This window comes from Gymnoscopelus microlampas, assembly GCF_963454915.1.
Source record: "Gymnoscopelus microlampas genome assembly, chromosome: 16".
NCBI lineage: Eukaryota > Metazoa > Chordata > Actinopteri > Myctophiformes > Myctophidae > Gymnoscopelus > Gymnoscopelus microlampas.
Window position 1 is genome coordinate 23,153,648 of NC_139953.1, and position 24,960 is coordinate 23,178,607.

Sequence of the window (24,960 nt, forward strand, 5' to 3'; positions counted from 1 at the left end):
TGGTTTCTATAACTCTTCTATAACGTATCAAAATATAAAACTACTTTCTAGCAGTGTTCATATACAAATCATTTGACCTGGCCAGTATATCTTTAATGTCAATATCTTAATGAGATTAATTATTGATATCATTTGGGTTTTGGGTAATTTTAATATTGTGATATATCTTTTCTTGTGTGTAAATCTCTTCTGAAAACAATGATCATCCAGAAGATTTCAATATTATTGATATGGAGGTATCCGGTCAAAAGTATTATGATATTTAATGTTGAAAGTATCGCCCAGCCTTAAAGTCACTGTAGTTGCTGTTAATGTAGTTTCGGGTAACAATGGCCACTTTGGACACAAACTCAGACCAACGACCACCCGCGGCCAACGCAAGACACGCAAACGTCCTACAATGTTTCTGCATGGCTGTTTACCCTCCCTGATTAAGTATCATTCATAGTCGGACGTAAGGATACGTAACGAGCACCGGCGCTCCTTGCGTTGTCGTTTTTTACTCCCCCTCCGTCACTTATGGCTCCCGTTTTTCCGTCCGCTCAGTCGATATTCACCGTCAGGCCGACGCACGTTTACTACGTTTTGCCTGTTGTACCACTGGGCTACAATGCTAGTTTCATAGCATTGTAACCTGTTGCCAGACTTTGTGAGAGAAATAAGTAACCAGGTCTATGAAAACAAGCCCAAAGGAATCGACTTGGCCACATACTGTATGAACAGTGGTGGAAAAAGTACTCAAATGTTTTACTTAAGTAAAAGTATCACTACTCCAATGCAGAAGTACTCTGTTACAAGTAAAAGTTTGGAATTAAAAATGTACTTGAGTAAAAGTACAAAAGTATTGTTACCACTGACATGTGTAGGCTTGAAATTTACCATGAAAGGCGTCGTTTTATATGGTAGATTCTTATCCATTATACACACACACTGGCATTATAATAACGTGTCAGTCATCTTAACATTGGAGATTGTCAAAGTAGGCTACTGCAGCTTCATGATATGAACTCCACTGTTGATTCTTTGTTTTCCATAGTTTGTAAAAGTTCCCAAAGACAAATTTAGTTTAGCTCGATGTCACACTGTTTACATCTGACTGAATCAAGCGTGTCCGGCGAGTGATTGGCCAGTCGACGCTTTGATTGGCAGCTCTGCCTTGGTGTAACCAGCGTGATTGAGTAGGAAGGGGCGGTCCCCTTCCTGAATTCGGCCAATCGCAAGCAGGTAGGGGCAGTGCTGGAATTATTAGCAGATCTACAAGCTCACATCGCAGCGCAACACGTTGTGAGCTTGTAGGTCTGCTATTTTCGACTGACACAGTACAGTATGTAAGGGGCAGGCGGTCCCCAGGTAAAACAATTGATAAATTGGAAACCTTCTCTTGCGTGTTTGATGTTTCTATCTTCTACTATAGCTCGAATGACACCGGATGAAACTCATTATCTCCCCTATACATAGTAATACAGTAAAGCCTGAGTTTATATGTTTATGGAAAGATGTTTCTTATTGCTTAAAAAAATTACGTGTGACATGATATGCTATATAGTACTGCTTTAAGCTAGATTCACCTGGTCACTTGATCCTTTTCAGGAAAAGAGCAGATGGTCCTCATACTGTGTGTATACTGTACATGCACTATATGCTCGCAGTGGACCTTATGGTCCTGCTGGTGGTATATGTGAACTGCACAGTGAGGTATGCATGCACCCAGGTCTTTGTCTCTTTAACGTGAAATGAAGGCCAGACATAGAGGCTAGTTTGAGCAGCCACACTCTCGTTCACTCACTCTGCTTTGGCAGCAAAGGTAGAGCTCACACACCTAATACCCTAAATCCTTGCATGCATACAGGTGCAAATAGACACAGTTCAGCATGCACGTGGGAGCACACACACACACACACACACACACACACACACACACACACACACACACACACACACACACACACACACACACACACACACACACACACACACACACACACACACACACACACACACAGAGAGGAGAAACAGTCCCAACCTGCAGGCTTAGGACCATAATTAGAGATCATTTACACGGATCAGGTTGAACATAATCTGGACAGAAGGTAACTAAAGCCCAGCTCTCTTTCTGTGTGTGTGTGTGTGTGTGTGTGTGTGTGTGTGTGTGTGTGTGCGTGTGCGCGTGCGTACGTTTGTGAGAGGCAGTTTGCCCAGGAAGCTGCCAGGGTGTGTCCCAAACATGGAGCATGAAAGTGGGAAGGAGAGGCTGCGCAAACAGAAGTTTGAAGTTTAGCGAGGCAGTGTGCAAACAGAAGTTTACTCTAAACTTCTGAGAGAGGGAAAGATTGCTCTCTCACTTCTCTCTCTGATGGTTGGGTTTCATTGCAAGCGGAAACACATGGCTGCTCTGTATTTACAGTTCTTGTGTATTTGTCTGTGTGCGCGCGCGCGTGTGTGTGTTACTCGTCCACGTATATACGTCAGGACCATTAAGCTACAGTATTATCACAGGCTTATCTCAGGAGTGATAAAGCTAATGCATTTTGAGACTGAAGCATAAACAGACCACATTGTGGCATACCTTATTATGATAAGGAAGTATATACTATTTGTCAATTGATATGAAGTTGTGCAGTTACTCATTAATGTAGTATTGTGACACACTGCAGGCCTTTGTGCAGTGTGTGTACAGTTACTTGAATAGATGTAGATACTGTGTGTGTGTGTGTGTGTGTGTGTGTGTGTGTGTGTGTGTGTGTGTGTGTGTGTGTGTGTGTGTGTGTGTGTGTGTGTGTGTGTGTGTGTGTGTGTGTGTGTGTGTGTGTGTGTGTGTGTGTGTGTGTGTGTGTGTGTGTGTGTGTGTGTGCGTGCGTGCGTGCGTGCGTGCGTGCGTGCGTGCTCTGTCTGTGTTGTTTTGGACGCTGGATGCTTTCTAATTCACCGATCTGGAATGGTTAAAAAGTGGGTCACGCATGTGAGGGTAAACATTTGCATGGACACACAATTACACACAGTCTCACACAGACACACACACACAATGGATCGGTTCCAAACGTAGGAAGTAAATGCCGTTTCATGTCACTTCAGTTTTGGATGCTTCACTTCACTGCTGCTATTCTTGGCACAACACTGAGACAAAAAAGGCCTGATTATCATTGTAAAGTAACAATGATTTAGTCGATCAGAATGTCTCCGAGGATGTATTTATGTATACTGTGATAGTCACCATAGTAGCCACAATGTAGGCTAATTAGGACTTTTCTTCGTCACTCAAAGTCCTGAGACACGACAGTAAGAGTCCATTTAACTCTCCTTCAACCTCTGTCAAGTAAGTGGGTGAGGGGCACTCGGTCACTGCCTTGCTCAAAGACACTGTGCCAGGGATCAAACTTATGAACTTCCAGTTACAAGACGGTGTTCAGTAGGCCATCCTGCCACCACAGAGCATCATGCAACCAGAAAGACCTTCCAGTGTTGTTTGAAAGGCGAAAGAGCAAAGATGTGCCGGGAATTCTTTTGAGCATGTTCCCAGTTTCACATTTCATGTTTTTTTGAACATGTGTGTGTGATCTGGGATGCTTTGATGGTGAGACGAGCCAGGATGGGCTAGCACTGCTGGCAGGGCATCTGATCTCAGTGTTGCCATAACATCAGGCTCACCGGGTCACTGGAATTATTGGCTTTGATAATAAAGACTTGTGTCAAACTCTTGACTACACTGGCAAGTCTTTTCTTTGTCTCCCTCTCATTTTCTCTGTCTGTCTCTCTCTCGCACGCGCGGTGCCTTCACAGTTCAACACATGCACGCAGACACACACACACACACACACACACACACACACACACACACACACACACACAGACGTTGGGCTTCGTTTGAAATTAAACTCTGGGAAAAAAGGTAACTCAAGTATCAAACTGTGCAGTTTGAAACACTGCTTGTGTGGTTTCACTTTCGCAGACCTAAAACTAGTGGGAGAGTAATCACACCTTAACACGTTTACTTCACAGACAGACGGTTATGTGCCGGGTTGGCACCAGTTTGTCGCCCAACAGACTCCTGTAGTCTCTAACACACCAACACACATACAAGCCCGTCTCTCTTCCACAGATATAGGGCTTTCATTCATTGCCCCAGAGAGAGGAATACTTAGTATTACACTGTTATATATGGACATTAAAGCCGATCTGGCTTGTTCTCTCCTAACACACACAGACACACACACACACACACACACACACACACACACACACACACACACACACACACACACACACACACACACACACACACACACACACACACACACACACACACACACACACACACACACACACACACACACATTCTTATACAATAAATGGATCTGCATGATCAAGTGTTTGTGTGTTAGCTTTGGCTCTCACTGTGCTGTCGATCAAAGTGTCAGCTCTGTGTGAGAAGTGTCGCTGGGTGGATCTGAGGACAGACCTGCGGTCAGTGTTTGGGAGGCTGTTAGACAGTGTGGTACACACACATGGCCGGTGGTCAGTGTTGCTGTGGTCAACAGGAATGTGAGGAATTGGGCCCATGAACAGATAGACACTGTAAGAACATGAAGGTGGTATTGTAGCCGCTAGGAGTTGGACACAGTGAGTCTTTTTAGCACTTAGATACAGTGGGAGAGATTCAGAGCACGGGGTGATGGGGGTAGGGGGTCCGTTGTGGATTGTAAGCCTTTTAGGATCATTTCTGCAGTAGCGTTTACATTTTAGTTAGAAATCAGCCAGGAAGTGGAACTTGAAACCATTGAATGGGGAAGTTGTAGGGTCATTCTAACATGACCTGGAAATGCAACATAATGGATCATATGAATACAATTTTCTCTCTCTTTCTCTCTCTCTCCAGACGATTATCACTACCCCCCCGATGCGCTGCCTCCTCTCCCTGAAGTTCCGGACTCCGGCTCGGTCCTGAGCTCCACTGACATTCCGGCCCGCTGCCTGCGCAACCCAGCCTTCTGCCACGCCCCCTTGCGCTACTGCTCCGCCCACAGCATGATGGACTCCTCCCCCGACAGCGCCGAGAGGCCCATCAGCTACAGCTCCACGTCGTCCTCCGCCTCGTCCCGGGACAGCCACTGCTCGCTGGGCAGCCGCACCACGCTAGGCCCCGCCCCTCACTGTCACCCGCCGACCTCGGACCGGGACTCCGGGGCGATCCGATTGGAGCTGGTCCCGGCCCGGCAGCTTGGGTGCGGGGAGGACGAGGAGAGGAATGGCGGAGAGGTTGTCGGTACAGACACGGGGAGGGGAACCGGGAGACAGGGGGGGGGGAGTGGACAGACTTCGACGGGTCACTCGGAACCAGAACTGAGCCCAGATGGAGGAGACAGGTCGGGACCGGGTCAGGGACCCAGAACATATGTAGACATGGTGGTGCAAGAGATACTGGACACAGAGAGGACGTACGTCCAGGACTTGCGTAGCATTGTACAGGTGAGGAACACTCACTATTCCACACTATAAATTTCACCCACACCCACTCATGGGTGAAATCCAGTTGGCACGTACACAGCGAATGCCCATTCTATACTGGGAACTCAATGCACGGGGCCTGTAGGGAGTTGTGCTTTTAAAGGTTTACAGATCTCAACCTGACATCCAGGCTTGCACACTAAACGTGACCCGTTTCTTCATTAATCTGGAAGTGTTTTGATGATGTAATGATTTCTTAACTATAAACTATTATAATTACACTTGCTTCAAGATTTTCTCTGTGTGGCTGAAGGCTGAGCTGTAGACCAATAACAGGAGGTCACAGCCCACCTCTGGCCATATAATAAGCGGATGCAGCATGAACAGATGGTGCAACCACAAAATGCCTGGCAAAGGGTAGCAATATGTAGCTGATAATCTATGCATGTAAAAACTAGTTACACCAACATTGTCCTTTAGAAGCACTTTTGTATTTGTATACTCAAGTATTTATAAAGACCACTGTTTCCATGTGGCTAAAAACAACATAGACCATCACCACAGACACACTATTTGAAATGCTCTCAAGCAGCCATTCTATCAGTGCGGGGAGTCGGGAGGATGCCATCTGGATTTTTTTCCTTCTAGTGTGGCTTTGTCACGGCATTGTGTTTGGTGCGTTTTTGTTCACAAACGGCACACTGTATGTGACATACAGTAGTAGTTTTTTTTTAAAGATTATTAAAATGTGTATGCTTAATTTGGAAGAGAGAGAGATGACAGGAGTTGGATTCAACTCACTGAGTATGGTCAGTGCACTAACTGACAGAGCTACCAAGCACCCCACACATAGTAACTTACTATCTCGCTAGCTAAAGATTGGACAGGGAGGTCACACATAGTACCTTACTATCGCTAGCTAAAGATTGGACCGGGAGGACACACCATTATTTAGTTTACCCCTGTCAGAACACCTAGAAACAGAAACTCAGAAGTTCATTATTTGTAGTGTTGATTAGGCTGAATTGACAAAGGTGTAAATGTTGAACGAAACAAAGTGCTTTAAGCCGGATGTCGACCAAAGCTTGTTTTTCCCAGCAGAAAACACAAGGCGCTTTCGTCCAAATGCCTAGAGTTGAAACTACCTGTTAACACACAGAATAAGTGCCCATTGCCTCGTCATGTTGCTGGCGTTTCCAGCATAGTGTAAATATGTGGCGCTCCCATTGAAAACAATTCAAAACATACACTGCGATCAGGAAAAAACATCTTGGCGGACACAGACCCTTACAATACATAAAACTTTAATCAATCAAACAGACCAAAAACACGATGTAGTGTGCAGTGAGAAGAAATAAAAACATTTAGAGCAATAAAAATTCATGGTTTAAATTATGGAAAGGCCTTTAGACAAAATGAAAAATTAACAAAAATGAACAAGAGATTAACAAAGGAAACCAAACAACATCCCCTGTCCTTACTCCGATTCCATACCCTCTCTCCATTGTTGTTGTGAAACTGTTGTTAACTGAAACGTTTCCAAAAACCAAGCCCTTCATGTCCAAAGTCCATGACCCACTTGAATCAGGATGGACTAGCAGGACATGAATGTGTTTTTAGGATAGCTGTTTGACCCCTGGTAGTGTTTAGGACTGGGGGGTTTAAATCACTGTCTAGATAACAGACAGGCTTTTACCTCTTCATGTTTCTCCCTGCAGGGCTTTACCTCACACACGTGACAGACACTGCTCGACACACAGCTGCCGGCGGGGACCTCTAGATACAATAAGGTCACCTGCGCTCACAGGCGGGGTTAGGCCGAGATACACGACACCAGTGCCTTTGTGCTGCGGGCGTAGGCACGCCTTCATACATCCACTCGCGCACCCACACGCACGCCTGCATGCACATGCACACGTGTGCACACACACAGTCACACACACACACACACACACACACATGCATAAATATGGACGTGTGCACACACACACACACAGTCACACACACGCACAAATATGGACGTGCGCGCACACACACACTTTAAGGTCAGCTTTGAACTACAGAGAAACATTCTTTCATTCAGTGCTTTAGTTGCTTTGTAAGGTTTTGTCAAAGAGTGGGTGTAGTGGCAGGTATCAAAGGTTGTTGTGCCCCCCCCCCCCTCTCTTTCTTTTTGTATTACCATGTACTTCTGCTGAAACGCACCATGCAAGCGTCAGTGCACTATGACTGAATCTAATTTATTCTTGTATGACAGTGAAAAGTGTGTGCGTGTGTGTGTGTGTGTGTGTGTGTGTGTGTGTGTGTGTGTGTGTGTGTGTGTGTGTGTGTGTGTGTGTGTGTGTGTGTGTGTGTGTGTGTGTGTGTGTGTGTGCGTGTGTGTGTGTGCGTGTGCGTGCGCATAACCTTTCATGCTCATTGGAACTTTGCCCATGCACTTTTCCCATATCCCCCGCTCTGTGTTGCTTCCTCTCCCAGTTTTGGCTGTGGGTTCACAGGCCAAGGTGCGAGTGTGTGTGTGTGTGTGTGTGTGTGTGTACGTATGTGTTTTTTGTGTGGTAGGTTCGTAACGAGAATGGCTGCTGTCAAAGGGGTCCCAGCTAGCAGGAAGCTATCAGACTCCCAGGGGACGGGGATAAGGAAGTGGAGTGAGGTTTTGTGTGCGAGGTGGGGGTCTGGTGTTGTCAGCATGCACCCCTCTCCCCTGTAACCTCTGGTCCGTGCCCTCCACCCCACCCCCAATTAAGGGCCAAGGACACAGGTACACAGTAAAGTCCTCAGAGATTAAACTCTGAGAGTGTACAAATGGAACCGAATAGACGTAAGACTCCATGTGGCTCCATTTGGACACTCTCAGAGTTACGAATGGCTTACTGTGTATGGGAGAGGGATTTAACTTTTAGATAACGCTGTCTAAAATAGGTTAACAAAACATCGGGCTGAGCCGCGGAACTGCACTTAATACCCTCTTACTGCTCGTCTGCCTAAACCAGAACCCACACCTCTCAATCACCATTAGCTGAGGAGACCACCCACTCCTACACCACACGCTAAAATCCTTACTGTTAATTTAACTCTGTGCGTCAATTTGGTAAATTGTTACACTCTCAGACTTAACCCATTAAAACCGGGAACGCATCTGTGTAAACACTTTTAACCATTATTTTATACTTTGGCTATTTTTTTTTTTTTTTGCTAATCTTCGAATATATACATTTTTAAAGTGAACATTTTGATCTCAAATCTTTGCCTCTGTGGGTCCCTGAAACATATAATGTTGGGGGTCCTTGACATGAAAAAGTTTGAAACATTTTTTTAGGTCTAGATTCTTTAGGTCTTGATGGCTTAAACTAACACTGAGGATTTTACTGTGCACACTTTGATGCCAGTCATTCTTCATGGGTACTTTGAGACCGACCCATCCATTTGGCTGTTCTTTACCTCATTATTAATGACCGTGAATGGCCCTCCCAAATGAATGCCTCCCTCGGCGATGGGTTGCACTTATCTGTATGAATAGAGCTTTTAACATTTGCACTTTGGCTGCGCTATCAATAAACCTGCCTTTCTACGCTGCTGGTGTGTGGTGCAGTGTATCAACCCTATATATCCATGATGACAATAAGCACTTTACACTCCATACCAGAAGCGCTGACCCTCCTCCCTGCTCCCTTTTTTCCCATAATCCCTTGCGCGACTCCATAAGCCTGGGGACCCGCGTCACACCAGAAGAGGGTGTGACGACCCAAATACAAATATTTACCCAGACTCCTGTGGGCTCACCTGTGTTCCATCTGTCAATGCCGGTGGGCGGGACATCTGTGTGTATTGATGTATTCATTGGCTTTCATGCATGTATCACATGGTCTATTCATGTGCACGAAAAGTGATTTGTATTTGATGTATGGCCTCACTCTGTGTGTGTGTGTGTGTGTGTGTGTGTGTGTGTGTGTGTGTGTGTGTGTGTGTGTGTGTGTGTGTGTGTGTGTGTGTGTGTGTGTGTGTGTGTGTGTGTGTGTGTGTTGTGCGAGAATGCTATACATTGTACTGTACATACAGGCTTTTGTTAGCTATTTGTTAGTTCAGTGCGATCGCCCACACTACCTGACTGGATCAATGTGTCTAATGAGGCCAATCAGTCTTCTCCAAACAACCTCAGAGACAAACCTCTCTGATCTCTCTCTCTCTCCTCCACCCAGCCCCTCCCTCGCCCTCTCAGACCTGGAACCCATTGCCCTGCCGGTTTGATGTTGACCAGGAATTTAGGATTAAAGTGGGAACACCATCGACCTTGCAGGAATACTCAAAACAGTATTTTGGGGGCGAGAGGGGTTCAGGGAGGGAGAGAAGGCTGTCTGTGGGCTTTGAGTAATGGGAGAGGGATGTTTGGACTTCGCATTGTGTGTTGAATCGACTTCCCACTGTGGTGCAGCGTGAGGAATATGTTTGCATGTGCAGGAAATGAAAGGAGAAAGTGTGTATTTGTTTTGTAGAGGGTTAACGTTTAACACGTGAAAGCCTCAAGTTTGCACGTTTATGTCTGAGGCTTAGCAGGGAGTGTACGTGTGTGTGTGTGTGTGTGTGTGTCTTTATCATGTTTTTGCACGCGTGTGCTGTGTGTGTGCATGCATGCGTGCGCGCACCTGTGTTGGAGGCGTGTGTGTGTGTGTGTGTGTGTGTGTGTGTGTGTGTGTGTGTGTGTGTGTGTGTGTGTGTCTGCAGCTGAACACTGCTCATTGTCATGCCCCCATCAGGCCCTTGCTGAGTGTGTTGATTGAAGAGGGCCAGGGCAGGTCATCTCCGGTGACCCACGGCTAATAAAGCATCACTTTACGCATCACCTCCGATGGTCAACCAAAACCTAAACATGACCCCTTGACACAACCCTCAAATGTAACCGCCAGCATTGCTAAAGGGCCAAACTACAAACCCTATACTTTACTTAACCTGGAAATATGCATTTGTTTAGTAATTGGTCACTTTGTGAAATAAAACATATTTATGACAGTTCTGGTCCCTTCCCGCTAACACATTACTAGAGTGTCTCTAGAGACACTCTAGTGATGTACCCTCCTCATTAAGGGGGAGGGTATCAATATATGGTTAAACTGTGGGACGGCCATGACACTCAAGCCATGACAACAGTCGTTTTAGAACGTTGCAGAGAAGAATGGCAGCGCTCTGAATGATCCAATCGCAGTTCGGCTGATGCAGGCTGATTGCGTCTCATGAAATTCCACGTATCGAATTGCAAGCAACAAGTTTCAGAGGCTATCATCATACAGTACCACTATTATGATTTATCTTGTTTATCGGTCGCTCTCGCAACTGTTAAATTCCCATATCCCACAGGGATGCCCCTCCAAAATCAGAGCGCTGAGGTCCCAAATACAATCACAACACATTTAGTGTAGTCCATGTAGTGTTTAGGAAAACGATTCGACGTTTCACAAACATTTTCGTTCCCATATCTGGGAGGGATCGGCCCATCAGATGTTTATATTCCAGGGACTTTACTAGAATTGCTAGTTGACTGGCTACAATATATTGATATAAATAAATGAAGCGGAATACAGCTAAGTAGATACAGGAGAAAAGGATGTACGTTTACACAACGTGACAAGAACCGTTGCTATGGAAATGATAAATGAAATGTTGCCTTGATGACTGTCCAGTTTCATAATGTTGCAAACCACAGTTTTGGGAATTCTGTTTCAAGTGGTTGCAAGTTTCAACTTGGTTCATCATAAATCTTTGTTCTGAAGTAGGCTTTTACTCGCCCAGCTGTTGTCATGAGCTGTTTTGTTATTTCAGCATTTAAGGCAGGCATGGGTAGCTGTGTTCGAAATCATCTAAAAACATCACACAACAACCATATTTAATTAACGTATGCATATATTATGGGTACCAGTCAAGTAAACAAAGTTTCATCTTCACCACCATACACTGTGATTTTAGTTTAAAGCCAGTGTGATAAAAATGCAACAAAGTTCATTAGGGGTAGTGTTGTGTGTTAACGTCAACGCAGACTCGCCGTCAGAGGGTTTTATAGTCCACTTCCACTCCCTGCTATTTGGTTTGGCACAGCCTTGAATTTCTCTCATTTGTGCCTTGCATGGCTGCTTCCGCCATCAGTATGTGAATATGTGTGCGTGTGAATGGGTGAATGCCTGGGCGGCGTAGGGGCAAAACACCAGGCCACTAGTACAGAGCCCCAGGTTAAATTCCTGGCCAGCGGTGCCTCCGGCCTGGCCGGGTGCTCCGGTGAACACGTTTGGCACTGTTCACATATTCTTGTCACTGCCCATGTTAGTCAGACAGGGCACCTGTGCAGTGGGGATGGGAGCTGGGGGAGACGGCATGAACCTCTGCACACAAGCTCTCCTATAGTGAAAGTCCTATACCGTCAGGTGAAAAAGATTCGGAGGAGAGGTTGTCTCCAGGGGGTTGGGTAGGATTAGGCAGCAACAGGAACTACAGTACACAGGCTTTGAGTAGTCTCTATTGCTCTGTCATTCTCTATCTGTCTCTCTCTCTCTTTCTGTTTCTCTCCTCCCTTTCTCTCTGTCGTCTGTCCCACCCTCCTCAGGGGAATATTACCCAACCAAAAACACAATCCAGTGATTTTAGGGCCAGGGTGAGGCACACAATATTCCACACTCATAATAATTAATAATAATGACTAATAATATATGATAATGGCTAAAAGCCAGGACTAGGAAACGAAACCACAGCAGCAGACAGTTAGACTCCCAGCACTCACGCGTATCACAGCCATAGGCACTCAGTTTCTCTCTACCTCTCGTTTTCTTCATTTTGCTTTTAGACACACACACACACACACACAGACACAGACATGTGCGTGCGTGTTTAAGTGATCTGCGGGTGTGTGTTTGTACATGCTGTGGACAGCCCAGTACTTTTCTCTATGTTGTAATGTCTTGGTCCTGCCCAGCAGCAGACGTTTGTGTGGTTTGAAAACCATTACTGTGACTGTGCTCGAAACTCAACTGCATGATTGGGGTATGAGGGCGTGAGCGCACAGCTAAATCCAGAGTACCAATTTAAATCTGAAAGTCTAAAGAATAATTAATCAATTGATTATTACTCTGGATTTTACTGTGTGCATGTGTCTAGGTGTGTTCAAGGGCACATTTGTTTCAGGTGCGTTGATGTGTTTTGGGTCAGGACCTCAGCTGGTAACTTTTAATAGCCTGCAGGTATAGATGCTATCAGTACTTAACCAATCTGTCAGCGAGACAGACGACAAGAGAGACGTGACGGGGGAAGAGAAAAGGAAAGGGGGGTTGGGTGACAGAAATCAAGAAACTTTCTCTCCTTTCCTCTCCTCCATGTTCGACCAGCTTGTGGCACATCTCATACAAAAATGCACTGTAAATGTTCATCAATGTCTACTACTGCTACTGGGAAACCACTATGTCTGTCTGTCTGTCTGTCTGTCTACCCCGTCTACCGCACAGCTTTTTCTGCAGGGCAGAGAGAAAGCTGGGCCTGTAACATGTAATCTGCTACAGATAAGTCGGAGAGTTAAATCTGTCTCCACAAACATAAGCATCTTCGTAAAACACAACAACCACCTCCTTTCTTCCATCTCTGTTCTTTATTACCCTAACCTGAGTGCTAAACAGAAATTAAAATGCCATTATTCCAGTTTACTGTTTATGTTACACAAAGTCATGTTTCAAAGCTGACAATTCATACATTCACATTGTATTGATTAATTTTTTCTTCTGAAAATGAAAACATTGTCTCAAAAATCATTCCTAGAGTAGAGCTAACTGTGTCCATACTGTACATCCGGATTGACTAAATCAGTGGAGAAAAAAGTCCGGTATGACTGGACCGCATGGTTTCATCTGTGTGAATATTGTGTGTACCGTACATTAAGCGTGTGTCAGAGAGCGGGTGCCGGTCATGTCAGCCATACATGGTAAAAATCCAGAGCGTTTATTTAACTCTTGAGAGTGTACAAATGTAACCAAATGGACCCTTTCTGGTCTGTTTGGTTACATGTGTGCACTCTTCAAAGTTACATTAACACTAATGCTTTTATTGTGTACAGTCCCTCACACATCACTGCTGATGGGATTTCCTTCTTCACACTTTGATGTGTACCACTCCTGACACTCACACTCTGTCTCTCTCCCCCCCCCCCTCCCCCTGTCTGCAGGACTATCTGGAATGTATCAGTAACCAGTCTCGCCTGGCCCTGAGCGCAGAGGATAAAGGCTCTCTATTCGGCAACATCCGAGACATCCACCACTTTAACAGGTACAGCACAGACAACGTTAATGGTACATCGTCATAATGTACAGTATAGTGTATCACAAGCATAATGGTATATCACTATAATGGTCTTTTCACGTGGTGAGCAATTGACACGCCTAGTAATTCATTTTCAATAGGGTGAGGGAGGGGAAGGCAATATGACAGGCCGAAGCGACAAGCGGGCACGATCCCGTGAAGATGTGCTCATCTCACACACATGTAATTGAAGATATTTTTGGGGCTTTTCTGCCTTTATTTGGATAGTGACAGGAAAGGGGGGGAGAGAGACGGGGCGTTGGGCTCGGGAATCGAACTTGTGACTCACTGTCAGGCTGCATTAGAGCCTGTGGTATGCACCTTAACCACTCGCCGCCCCACACGCAGTTTAATTTTGATGAACTTTTCTCGACACCAGTGGCTCTCAAAGTGGTTCCTCAGGGTTCCTTGGGGGAGTTCTAAATGGACACTTACATGTCTGTAAGCGGACCGGTACGGTTCCATTTGTTCACTCTCAGAATTATTAAAAAGGTTTGAGAACCACTGCTCTACACAATGGTAAAACGCGCCTATTCACATGAGGAGCGCAGTGCGACCCCACAGATCTAAGCGAGTAGGCAAAAGACTTGTGTAAAAGACCGTAATGTATATCACAAGTAGGCGCCTGTTGGCGGCCTCCTGTCTGTCCTCACTCCAGCATCCTTATTTCCTTCCTGCCAGTCAAAGAAAGCACCTGTTTATTTCAGGGGTGGGCGTTTTTGTTGTTGCAGTCAGGTAGGTGTGTGTGTGTGTGTTCAGTCTGCATATTTGGTTCCCCGACCGACACAACTCTGAACTTTGCATGAGTTCAGCCTAGGTATACATTCTGGGTGGCTAAGGTAGTATATCAGCCATGGTGGTCCGGACGTGAACACTTTCTCTAGCCTATTCATTTCTCAGCTGTCGCACAATGACAAACTGGAAAAGAGGAGCATGAAAGGCAGTTTAAAGCGGTCACAATGACCTCATGCCCCAACCATGGAACAATAACTTTACATTTGACTATTTTTCCATCAAGGAAAGGCAAACACACATATTCGCATGTGCACACACACACACACACACACACACACACACACACACACACACACACACACACACACACACACACACACACACACACACACACACACACACACACACACACACACACACACACACACACACACACACACACACACACACACACACACACACACACACACTCTCTCTCACACTCTCTCACACTCTCCCTCTTCTGATTTCAATACATGGAAGTCACTTATTTGTTTAGAGCAAGATGCCCGAGGACCTGATTTCTATACTCATGGTGACTCTTGTCCCTGACATTTAATGACATTGTTTGGAACAATGAAAGACGAGGAAACCGTTTTCACAGTTTTTATTCCTACAATTGATGAATGGATTTTGTGTGTGTGAGGTTGTACATAATGCTGTAAATGTTAAAGGTTTAGAAGTTGTATGCTTGTACGTGTGTGTTCAAGCATGTGCGTACTACCTTAAATACTGATATTTTATGATGTGCGTTCCAGAGACCTGCTCCATGACCTTGAGAAGTGCAACTCAGACCCTGTGGCCATCGCAGAGTGCTTCGTAGCCAAGGTGAGGACCTTCTGCCCTCCCTTAAATCTGCCTTGTCTTTACTTCCAGCTCACACAGTCGCACTCCTCCCCTGCCTGTAGAGACCTGTCCTAACAGCTGGTTCTCACACACACACACACACACACACACACACACACACACACACACACACACACACACACACACACACACACACACACACACACACACACACACACACACACACACACACACACACACACACTAGGATAAGGAAAATGGCTGGCTGCGCAGTCGTAAAACTTTAACATGATTGGTTCCCTAAATCAAATGGATAATGATGGTTGCTGGCACATCATTCAGTGAATCTAACCTTGGATAAGGTCAGGGAAATCTGCCAGGCCCAGCAGTGTGTCTGTGTTTTTACAGCGGACAGACACACAACAGTGGAATGCAATTCTCAAGTGCACCAGGAGGGTAGGAGGAAAAGGAGAATTTCGGAGGAATTTTAAGGACTGTCCAAATGTATAATCATCTCCCTTTACTGGAGACTTTTAAGTAGTTCTTCAAGAAGGAAAACATGGACTCAGCAGCAATCACAGCTTTTTCCTCCCTCTGTGTACTGTATTTGTGTACTCGATTATATGGTCTGCATTTCTATAGTGCATGAAAAGATAGTGCACGCACATCCGCCCACTTCAGTGCCCAGGTGCAGGACAAACAACAGTTCAGCATAAAAGAAAAATAAGGAGGATGGAGGCGACCATGCAAGGTACCAGAGCAGTTAGGGTTTCAGTGTCTTGCTCAAGGACACCTCGATATGAAGCCAGGAGAAGCTATGGATTGAACCATGACCTTCCTTTTCCCCGACGGCCGCTCTATACCCTGCTCCATCCACTGCTGCCCCATTATACGTATATATTTGTGTTCCAAACATTTATACATCCAACTGGCTCCATTTCCCTTTTCTGCGTCTCGCCCCTCTGAGTCTCGTAAAAACTATTATATCATCATGTCCCATGATAACCACATTCCAACGCTTCCTCTAAAACACTGCTCTCCCTCCCCACCACAATTACACACAATAACACACTGTAACTGTCTGGCCACGCACAACGTGAGTGTCGTTCAATCATGCAGACTTCCTAAATGCAGTAGCTGTTGTTGAGATGCTTGTTTTACTGCTAACCACACCACCATCTTGCACAATTAACTGGAATCCATAAACAAAACAAGATGCAGACGATGATGTAAGCCACCATTTAAAACCCAATTTGGGAGAATGTTTCCAATTGGTAAAGGGCAAAGAAGGCCATGGAAACACAGGTACTAATGAGTTGTTAGCTTCATTACTACCAGCAGTCAGTCAGCCAATCCGTTTCAAGATTCAATTAGCTTAATTAGCTTAACTCTGGCCTATTAGAGGTGCTGGTGACCTTTTAATTGGTATTTACTATACAAATTAGTGAAAAGTCATTATGGTGTTGACGTTGTGGTCGTAAAGTTCTGAAACACTTTATTGCGGATAATCTCACACACACACTGTGAGGTAAGCTGAATTTACCCATGTGGGTTTTGTGATTAGCTTTTGGGATAGTAATAAATGTTATGGGCCCTTTCTGATAACACAGCTGTAGATAGTGCCTGAGCTTGGCTCAAGGTCTCTGTGCGCTCTGAGTATGTGTGGGTGTGCATTAGTGTGTGTGTGTGTGTGTGTGTGTGTGTGTGTGTATATATATTTGCATGGATGCGTCAGTGAGTTTAATAGGTCATGCACTTGTGTAAGGTCAGTAGCCAGACCGCTGCCTGGAAATCTGTAGTCTTCACTGGCCATCACGCCCTTGTGACTCTGATACATGATAAGGAAAACGTCTTTGTGTGTGTGTGTGTGTGTGTGTGTGTGTGTGTGTGTGTGTGTGTGTGTGTGTGTGTGTGTGTGTGTGTGTGTGTGTGTGTGTGTGTGTGTGTTACAGTCTTCTTTTCACCCCATTTAATTTATCAGCCTGACTTCTGGTAAAGGGGATGAATTATACGAGAATCTATAGTGTTCAGTGTAGCTTAGTCATGGTCATACAGACCCAGAGAAACCACACACACACGCACACGCACACGCACACACACACACACACACACACACACACTTCGCTGTTGCTTCAGGTTACTTAACAGTCAGACAAGAATCACAGCCCAGGAAATGTGTTTGAAGCAGGGAAAAAAAGATTGTACTGATCATAAATCTGTTGCTCTCACCTCTCAGATAATTGGCCATCCTGATGATCCCAAGTTCCACTCTCAACAGTGAAATGTGTTGAGTAAGCCTTTAAGGCTTTTATGGGTCGCTACATGCTGACTGAAGCAGTGAGAGCACAATTAAAACAAGATCATGGCCTTATCGCACGAACAAAAATGAAGTAACCTATCAGCTTCAGCACTTAATTTAATAACTCAATCGCCATGTCCAGACTCTAGGGACAAATCCATATACCAGCAAAACCTACCAGCTGTGGGATGACGATGAAGAAATCTATTTTTATGCAATGTCATAACATTTAAGGGATTTGTCCCCCACCAATCAAAGCCAAGCCATTAATGAAGGCCTCTTCAGAGCTGTTCTTGGCTCGATTTTCAACAGTGGACCCAAGGTTATCATTATTCTAGAGTGGGCCCAAGGTTGTCATTAATCTCCATAAACCTTAGTTATAGATGCACAGAACTCTCTCATGCAGTGTTTGGATACAGCAGCTCGCCTATAAGTTCATATCATTTTACAAGGGATTTATAATAAGGGGTTCAAAGTGTGTGTGTGTGTGTGTGTGTGTGTGTGTGTGTGTGTGTGTGTGTGTGTGTGTGTGTGTGTGTGTGTGTGTGTGTGTGTGTGTGTGTGTGTGTGTGTGTGTGTGTGTGTGTGTGTGTGTGTGTGTGTGTGTGTGCGTGCGTGCGTGTGTGTGTGTAACAATGTGTGTCTCTGCCTGCATGCATGCTGGGTACAAATTTGTATTCCTGCAGTCTTGTGGTTTTGGATGCATGATGCCTTTTGGGGTATTAGAGTTGTGTGTGTGTGTGTCATCAGAAATCAATGGTGGCACATCTGGTTGTGTTTTAGGCCTGGTCTGTGGTGGCAGACTGCTGGAGACGAAGAGAGAGCTCTGCTCTTCAATTTAGAACAGTTCCCACGGAGCACCTCAGAGATGCAAAGAGTGTGTGTGTGTGTGTGTGTGTGTGTTTGTATAGGTATTTGTGTGTTCTATCTTGTGCATTTGTGGTCGGAAGCACTGTTTTTGCTCCATTATTCACTCCACAATTGTTTGTTGTGGTTTAAATAGAAATGTATATTTACACCAAGAAATAACATTCAGATGCATCCAACCCATAGGCACTGTACTCTACACATCACGTGTACCCTAATGTGTGCGATTGTCCCACCTGTGTGTGTGTGTTGTGAACCAGGACAGTCTCCCATCATCTGGTGGCCTGGGTGTTTATAATGCTGTTTTCCTGTGATAACCAGCAACCACTTCCTGTGTCAGACCAAGCCTGTCGTATTTATAGACACACACGAGTTCAATTATACTCACTGCGTTACGCAACACTGGGGGGACATCCCTGGGCCCCTGTCCTGAGGCCCCGCAGGAGATTGTGTGTGGGTTGGTGGCGGGCGGGCGGGGGGGCGGAGAAAGGACAGGCGATTTAACACAAACAGATGTGGTAGAAGGCTTCAAGGAAAATGTAGGGGAAAGGAATTCAGAAAATGGAGGAATAAGGGATATTTACGGGTAGAAGATACAGAGATGATGTGGTGGGTAGGCAAAGATCCAGAGGGACAGAGTGAATGAAATGAAATGGAGAATGGAAGGGGGGCAAACAGAGGAGACACGTTCATTCCAGCTTTGATAAGTCATGCTGCCCCTGATGTCTTTGATGTTCAGGGAGGCATGCAAGGTGGAAAGGGCTCAATTAAAGGGGCGGATTACGTGGGGATATTTAATCCCAGCTCTCTGGACTATTGGGAGCAACAGAACCTTAAAGGTAGGGACGCGGGCTAATCATAAGCTTATACTGTAGGGTGGACTTTCAATTACCGATTGCCCCGATGCTAGAGAGAGGTGGCTTTGTTTGCCGGCTCGGAACTGTGTAGACCTGTAAACAAAACATGGAATAAGCGACCATTCACCAAAACAACGCTCATAGACTGTAGATTCATCAGGCTTACACATGGTATTTAAGGTAGTATGCACATAACCTGACACAACCAGATCCAAAAAGCCTGGTTCACACAGTCAGGTTAGTATGCACATGCGTGAACACACATATACAAGCATACAACTTCTAACCTAACATTTACAGCACATTATGTACAACCTCTCTCTCAGACACACACACACACACACACACACACACACACACACACACACACACACACACACACACACACACACACACACACACACACACACACACACACACACACACACACACAACAAGACACACTTGCAAATGCAAGCTCAAACATGCAATGATTTACCGCAAGTGGATGTAACACGCTCTCATGTCATCTTGCTTTCCCCGCTCAACTTTTTTAAAAGGCCTTAACTCTTCAGTTGTCGTTTTTTTATTTTGTGTTTGCTGTTTTATATATAGACATGCACAGACTAATTCTATGTTTATTGTTTGTCAGAGTGAAGAATTCCACATCTATACGCAGTACTGCACCAACTATCCACGGTAAGACGGCAACCGTACATACGGCAGGGTATGTCTCTCTCACACACAAAGTCTGACTGTCTCTCACTCTTCTGCATTGGAAAATGTGTAGGTGAACCTTTGCCCATTCATTTACTCCTATATTGCCCTGTCACTTTAGACAGGGCAATATATGGTGCCCTGTCTAGAGTGACCGCTGCATAAAACCCAATCTTTGCGTCTTCACTGTCACCCTATCCCGATCTCTCCTCATTCCCAGCGTCTCACATTATAGCCCTATTGTGTACGCTGAGCCACGGCATTACCCTTCCCTACACAGTCAAATGCTCCCTACCCTAGTACTGACACATGCTATAGAAGCCACCTCCACAGGAGTCAAAGTGTCTACTGACGATTATGCCTCAGGGTCTCTCTACCTCCCTCCCTCCCACTATATCTCTCTTTCTCTCTCTTCTTTTATACGGGACCCATTGACAGAGTTACAGCGTACACACTGACAGATGGGTATTATAGTTGACACTTTATCGTACCTCAAGGCTTTAATGTTTTATTTCACGTTGTCTGAATAACGCGGCATTGTGGGCCACCTGTGTGGGTGTCTCAGCCTGAAGTGTGTGTGTTACTGTGTGTGCTTGCTTGCTTGCACACATGTATACTGTATGTTTGTGTGCCTCTGTATGTGCACAAGTTTGAGTGTATGCTGAAAGGTTTTAGCACATAATGCCTCACAATGCTGCAACGCCTTGTGAGCTTATAGATCTTCTATTTTTGGTGCACAACTAAGTATAATTATATATAGGACCACAAGGGAAAGTCCCCAGGACTTTTTTGTGTTATCCTTTTAGCCTAAATGTCTGACTGAACCTCGTGCTGTTTCTGATTGAATACTTTGAATAAAGTATTCAATCAATCAATTAATCAATAACTCGGACTTGCACAAATACACCCACTGCATTTCATAACAATGCTGACTGATCAGCAGAGAACACACCTTCCCTTCAGGCTACTTTGAAGTAGATCTGCTCTGCGGGCAGTTTGACAAAACACACCAAAGTCATTATTTACGACTTAATGATGACTAATTGAGTGCAGATCGTGTGTGTGTGTGTGTGTGTGTGTGTGTGTGTGTGTGTGTGTGTGTGTGTGTGTGTGTGTGTGTGTGTGTGTGTGTGTGTGTGTGTGTGTGTGTGTGTGTGTGTGTGTGTGTGTGTGTGTGTGTGTGTGTGTGTGTGTGTGTGTGTGTGAAGGGGCCATTGTCAACGGGTTGAGATAGACCCTCTCCCACACCCTCGCACAGCTGCTGACCCCCACCAAGGTCACACACGACAGACACACACATAAGGATATGCACATAAGTACACACACACACACACACACACACACACACACACACACGCATGCGGCTTCTGCCACAGCAGAAGCCGGGGCTGCAGATGTATCTTGGTCACACTGAGCTCTTAAGGTCGGGTTTCCTTCAGAACAATGTGAGGCCTGTGTGGAGCCTGATGGAATTTAGACATGCACACACACACACACACACACACACACACACACACACACACGCACACAGAAAGCGAGACAACTTTTGGACAGCTCACAACTTTCTTTCTCAAACTTCACATGTGCGTGCACACACTCACACAACGCTATGGTCACTCAGCCTCCCCTCTCCAGTAAAAAGGCTCTTTCTTCCCCAGTAGGTCACAGTAACGCAGATCCACTGACCACTAAATACTCTGATCTTACAAGGCTCTATAGAGTCTCAATAGAGCATCAAAACATCACGCTCTGTTGGACCTGATGTAGATTTGACATGGGTGTGTGTGTTGGGGCCTTTCATGCTTCATCAGTTTGATTTCTTCTTCAAGGCTTTGAGGTCCAAGGTTTCTATGGAGATGAAATCAAATAGTTTCAGTACAGTATGTACTTTCAATGGGTTTGTTTTTGTCTGTCTTGACACATCCTTTTCTTCCTTGCGTCTCCCAGGTCAGTGGCGGTGTTAACGGAGTGCATGAGGAACAAGGCGTTGGCCAAGTTCTTCCGCGAGCGCCAGGAGTCTCTGAGGCACTCCTTACCCCTGGGCTCCTACCTGCTCAAGCCAGTGCAGAGGATTCTCAAGTACCACCTACTGCTTCACGTATGTCTGTGTGTATGTCTGTCTCGCACACGTAAATGCGAAACGGTTTCATCTAGCGTCTTTCTTTATCCAAAGCACATTGCAATGTGCTGCACTACACTCACCCATTCGCACACACATTCATCAGTAGCAGTTTGGGGTTCAATGTCTTGCTCAAGGACACTTCGACTCCAACTCAGCGGGGAGCTGTGGATCAAACCGGCAACCTTCCGATTCCCAAGCGACCACTCTACCTCCTGAGCCGCTGCCACCCCTACACGCAGACATGCAAACACTACACTGTAAAATTCTGAGAGTATACAAATATAACCACATGGATCCATAATGGTAATTTTTTTTGCATTTGTACACTTACTTGCACTTTGTACACATTTGTTAGAAATGGATAAATGAACACTGACGATTTTACTGTGTACGTAGATACAAAACCAAATTGTTTTCCACTCACAGAAATTAAGGACACGTGTGCACACTCTCATGCATTCTTCAACCTCCCAAAACGTTCACGTCTCCCCCATTTTGCGTTCCCCTCACTGGCTTCTGGTTGCTGCCCGTACTATGTACAGGCGATGGTCTACAAGGTAATCAAGGGCATGACATGATTACAGTGGAGAGGCCAAATGCTTAGACAATAGTTGGTGCCCTGTCTGTGTGTGTTCCTGTAGTTCTAGCGTGTGTGTTCCGTAGGTGTACACAAATAAGCCCATGATTTACATGTCTGCTTTTTTATCTTTGTGTCCTAATCCTAATGGAAATTAGGACATCACACTCATGTTTCTACTCTATACGTAAGTGTTAACATCCTGCTCTGTGTGTGTGTGTGTGTGCTTCCTGTGTATGCCGTGCAGGAGATAGCCAACCGCATGGAGAAGGACACAGAGACACATGAGGTGGTGCAGGAGGCCATTGACACCATGCAGAGAGTGGCCTGGCACATCAACGACATGAAGAGAAAACACGAGCACGCCGTTAGACTACAGGTACTAAAATGCGTCTGTACTACTCTGTAGACACACACACAATCATAATGGTTGGTGTTGTGGTTCAGTCAGTTCTACCATTAAGTGGCAGACAGACTAACTGACCGGCTGTCATTGCCAAGCCTTGTCACTTATGTAGCTAAACATCCAACCGGACAGAAACTTAAGCTGAATCAATGCTTAGCGCTGCATTGCAAGAGAAGTGTTTAGCAATCCCCTCATTTTGTATCTCAGAGGCTTTTCTTTCAACGTGCAAATGTTTGCCGTGGCTCAAATTATTTCTGCGATGAAACAAAAATCTTTGCAAAAAGTAGAAAATACAGCCTCCCAACGAACACGTTGGAGCAGTGAATGCAGGTTTAAATTAGCCTGTCCCTCTGATCCTCCCCACATCTTATGCAACGACCTTGCGTTTTCCACCAGAGCTAATGAAGGTCTTGCATAAGGACGACACATAAAAGGGAAACTTGTTTCTTTTATCAGCTGGGAGCCAGAATGGTCAAATGCGTACAGGAATGTGTGTGGAAGCGTTTACTCAGTCTGTCTGGAAAAATGGGCGGGCCTAAATATTTTAAGAGATTCTGTGTTTTAGTTTAGTTTTTTGGGAGCTTTATTTAGATTTTCATCCTCACTTTTATTTTGCCTTGTACTTTGACCTTTGTTCTGTTCATCCTTTTGTATTTGTATTAATTGCTCCCATGTGTTCCTTCATCCAGCAGTACAACTCACTTCCTTTTGAACACGCACGCACGCGCGCGCGCGCACACGCACACGCACACGCACACGCACACACACACGCACACACTACCCCTTTGATTTAATGTTAGTTTAGCATGTAATTTCTGTCCAGTCGAGTTGAATTACTTTAATCTTGGTTTTATATAAGCATCTTGTTCGTTTGTTTTTCTGTATGTTATCTCACCCACATAATCTGTTACTTTCTTTTAATTTGTCATCTCTCTCTCTTTCTCTCCTTTTCTTCTCTGTAGGAGATCCAGAGCCTGCTGACCAACTGGAAGGGCCCTGATCTGATTGGCTACGGAGAGCTGGTTCTGGAGGGAACGTTCCGGCTGCAGCGGGCCAAGAACGAGAGGAGCCTGTTCCTGTTCGACAAGCTTCTGCTCATCACCAAGAAGCGAGAGGAGTCGTACACATACAAGGCTCACATCCTGGTCAGTTCACTGAAAACACTGAGCACTTTAAATATATGGTTGCTGTCGAGCAGAAACCTACAGAGATCTACAAGCTTGCATGGGGCATCGCAGCACGCTGTGAGCTTGTAGGGCTGCTATTTATTTGCTGTTTATTTTATTTTGAAAGTTAGTGTGTGTGTAAATACATTTTTCATTTTTTTCATTCATATTTTTCCATTTCCTGAAAAGTTTTGGACATACAAGCTTTTCGCACAACAGCGACAATATACTGTTATTTTTCTCACCCTGTCCACCTGTCCTCTCTCTTTTGCAGTGTTGTAACCTGATGCTGGTGGAGGTCATCCCTAAAGAGCCACTGAGTTTTAGCGTGTTCCATTACAAAAACCCCAAACTGCAGCACACAGTACAGGTACAGTAAGCATATATTTAAATATACAGTATGTATAATAAATGAGACCCCTTACAAAGCAAGCGCACAGCGTAACAAAAGTCAGTCAACCTACCGTGATTCCTTGTGCAGTAGTCTAGTGCAGTGGTTCTCAACCTGTGGGTCGGGATCCCCAGGGGGGTCCCCACATGATTTTGGGGAGGTCCCCAAATGACAGTGAAGTGACACTTTAAGGCCTTTTAAGACCTTTTTAATACCTCAAAAAAGACCAGT

At 45.2% G+C, this 24,960-nt stretch overlaps 1 protein-coding gene across 2 annotated transcripts in view; it reads left to right on the top strand.

The window, feature by feature from the left end:
• LOC311063802 (pleckstrin homology domain-containing family G member 1) overlaps window positions 1-24,960 on the top strand; it is a 50,033-nt gene that overhangs the window by 17,177 nt on the left and 7,896 nt on the right. For both annotated transcript variants that reach the window (XM_084083406.1, XM_084083405.1), the window contains exons 2-9: window positions 4,874-5,463; window positions 13,634-13,734; window positions 15,300-15,369; window positions 20,003-20,049; window positions 22,015-22,165; window positions 23,014-23,145; window positions 24,135-24,317; window positions 24,613-24,708. In XM_084083406.1, coding sequence (XP_083939532.1) covers window positions 5,023-5,463; window positions 13,634-13,734; window positions 15,300-15,369; window positions 20,003-20,049; window positions 22,015-22,165; window positions 23,014-23,145; window positions 24,135-24,317; window positions 24,613-24,708 — 1,221 coding nt within the window. In that variant the 5' untranslated portion in view covers window positions 4,874-5,022. The remainder of the gene's footprint in view (window positions 1-4,873; window positions 5,464-13,633; window positions 13,735-15,299; window positions 15,370-20,002; window positions 20,050-22,014; window positions 22,166-23,013; window positions 23,146-24,134; window positions 24,318-24,612; window positions 24,709-24,960) is intronic.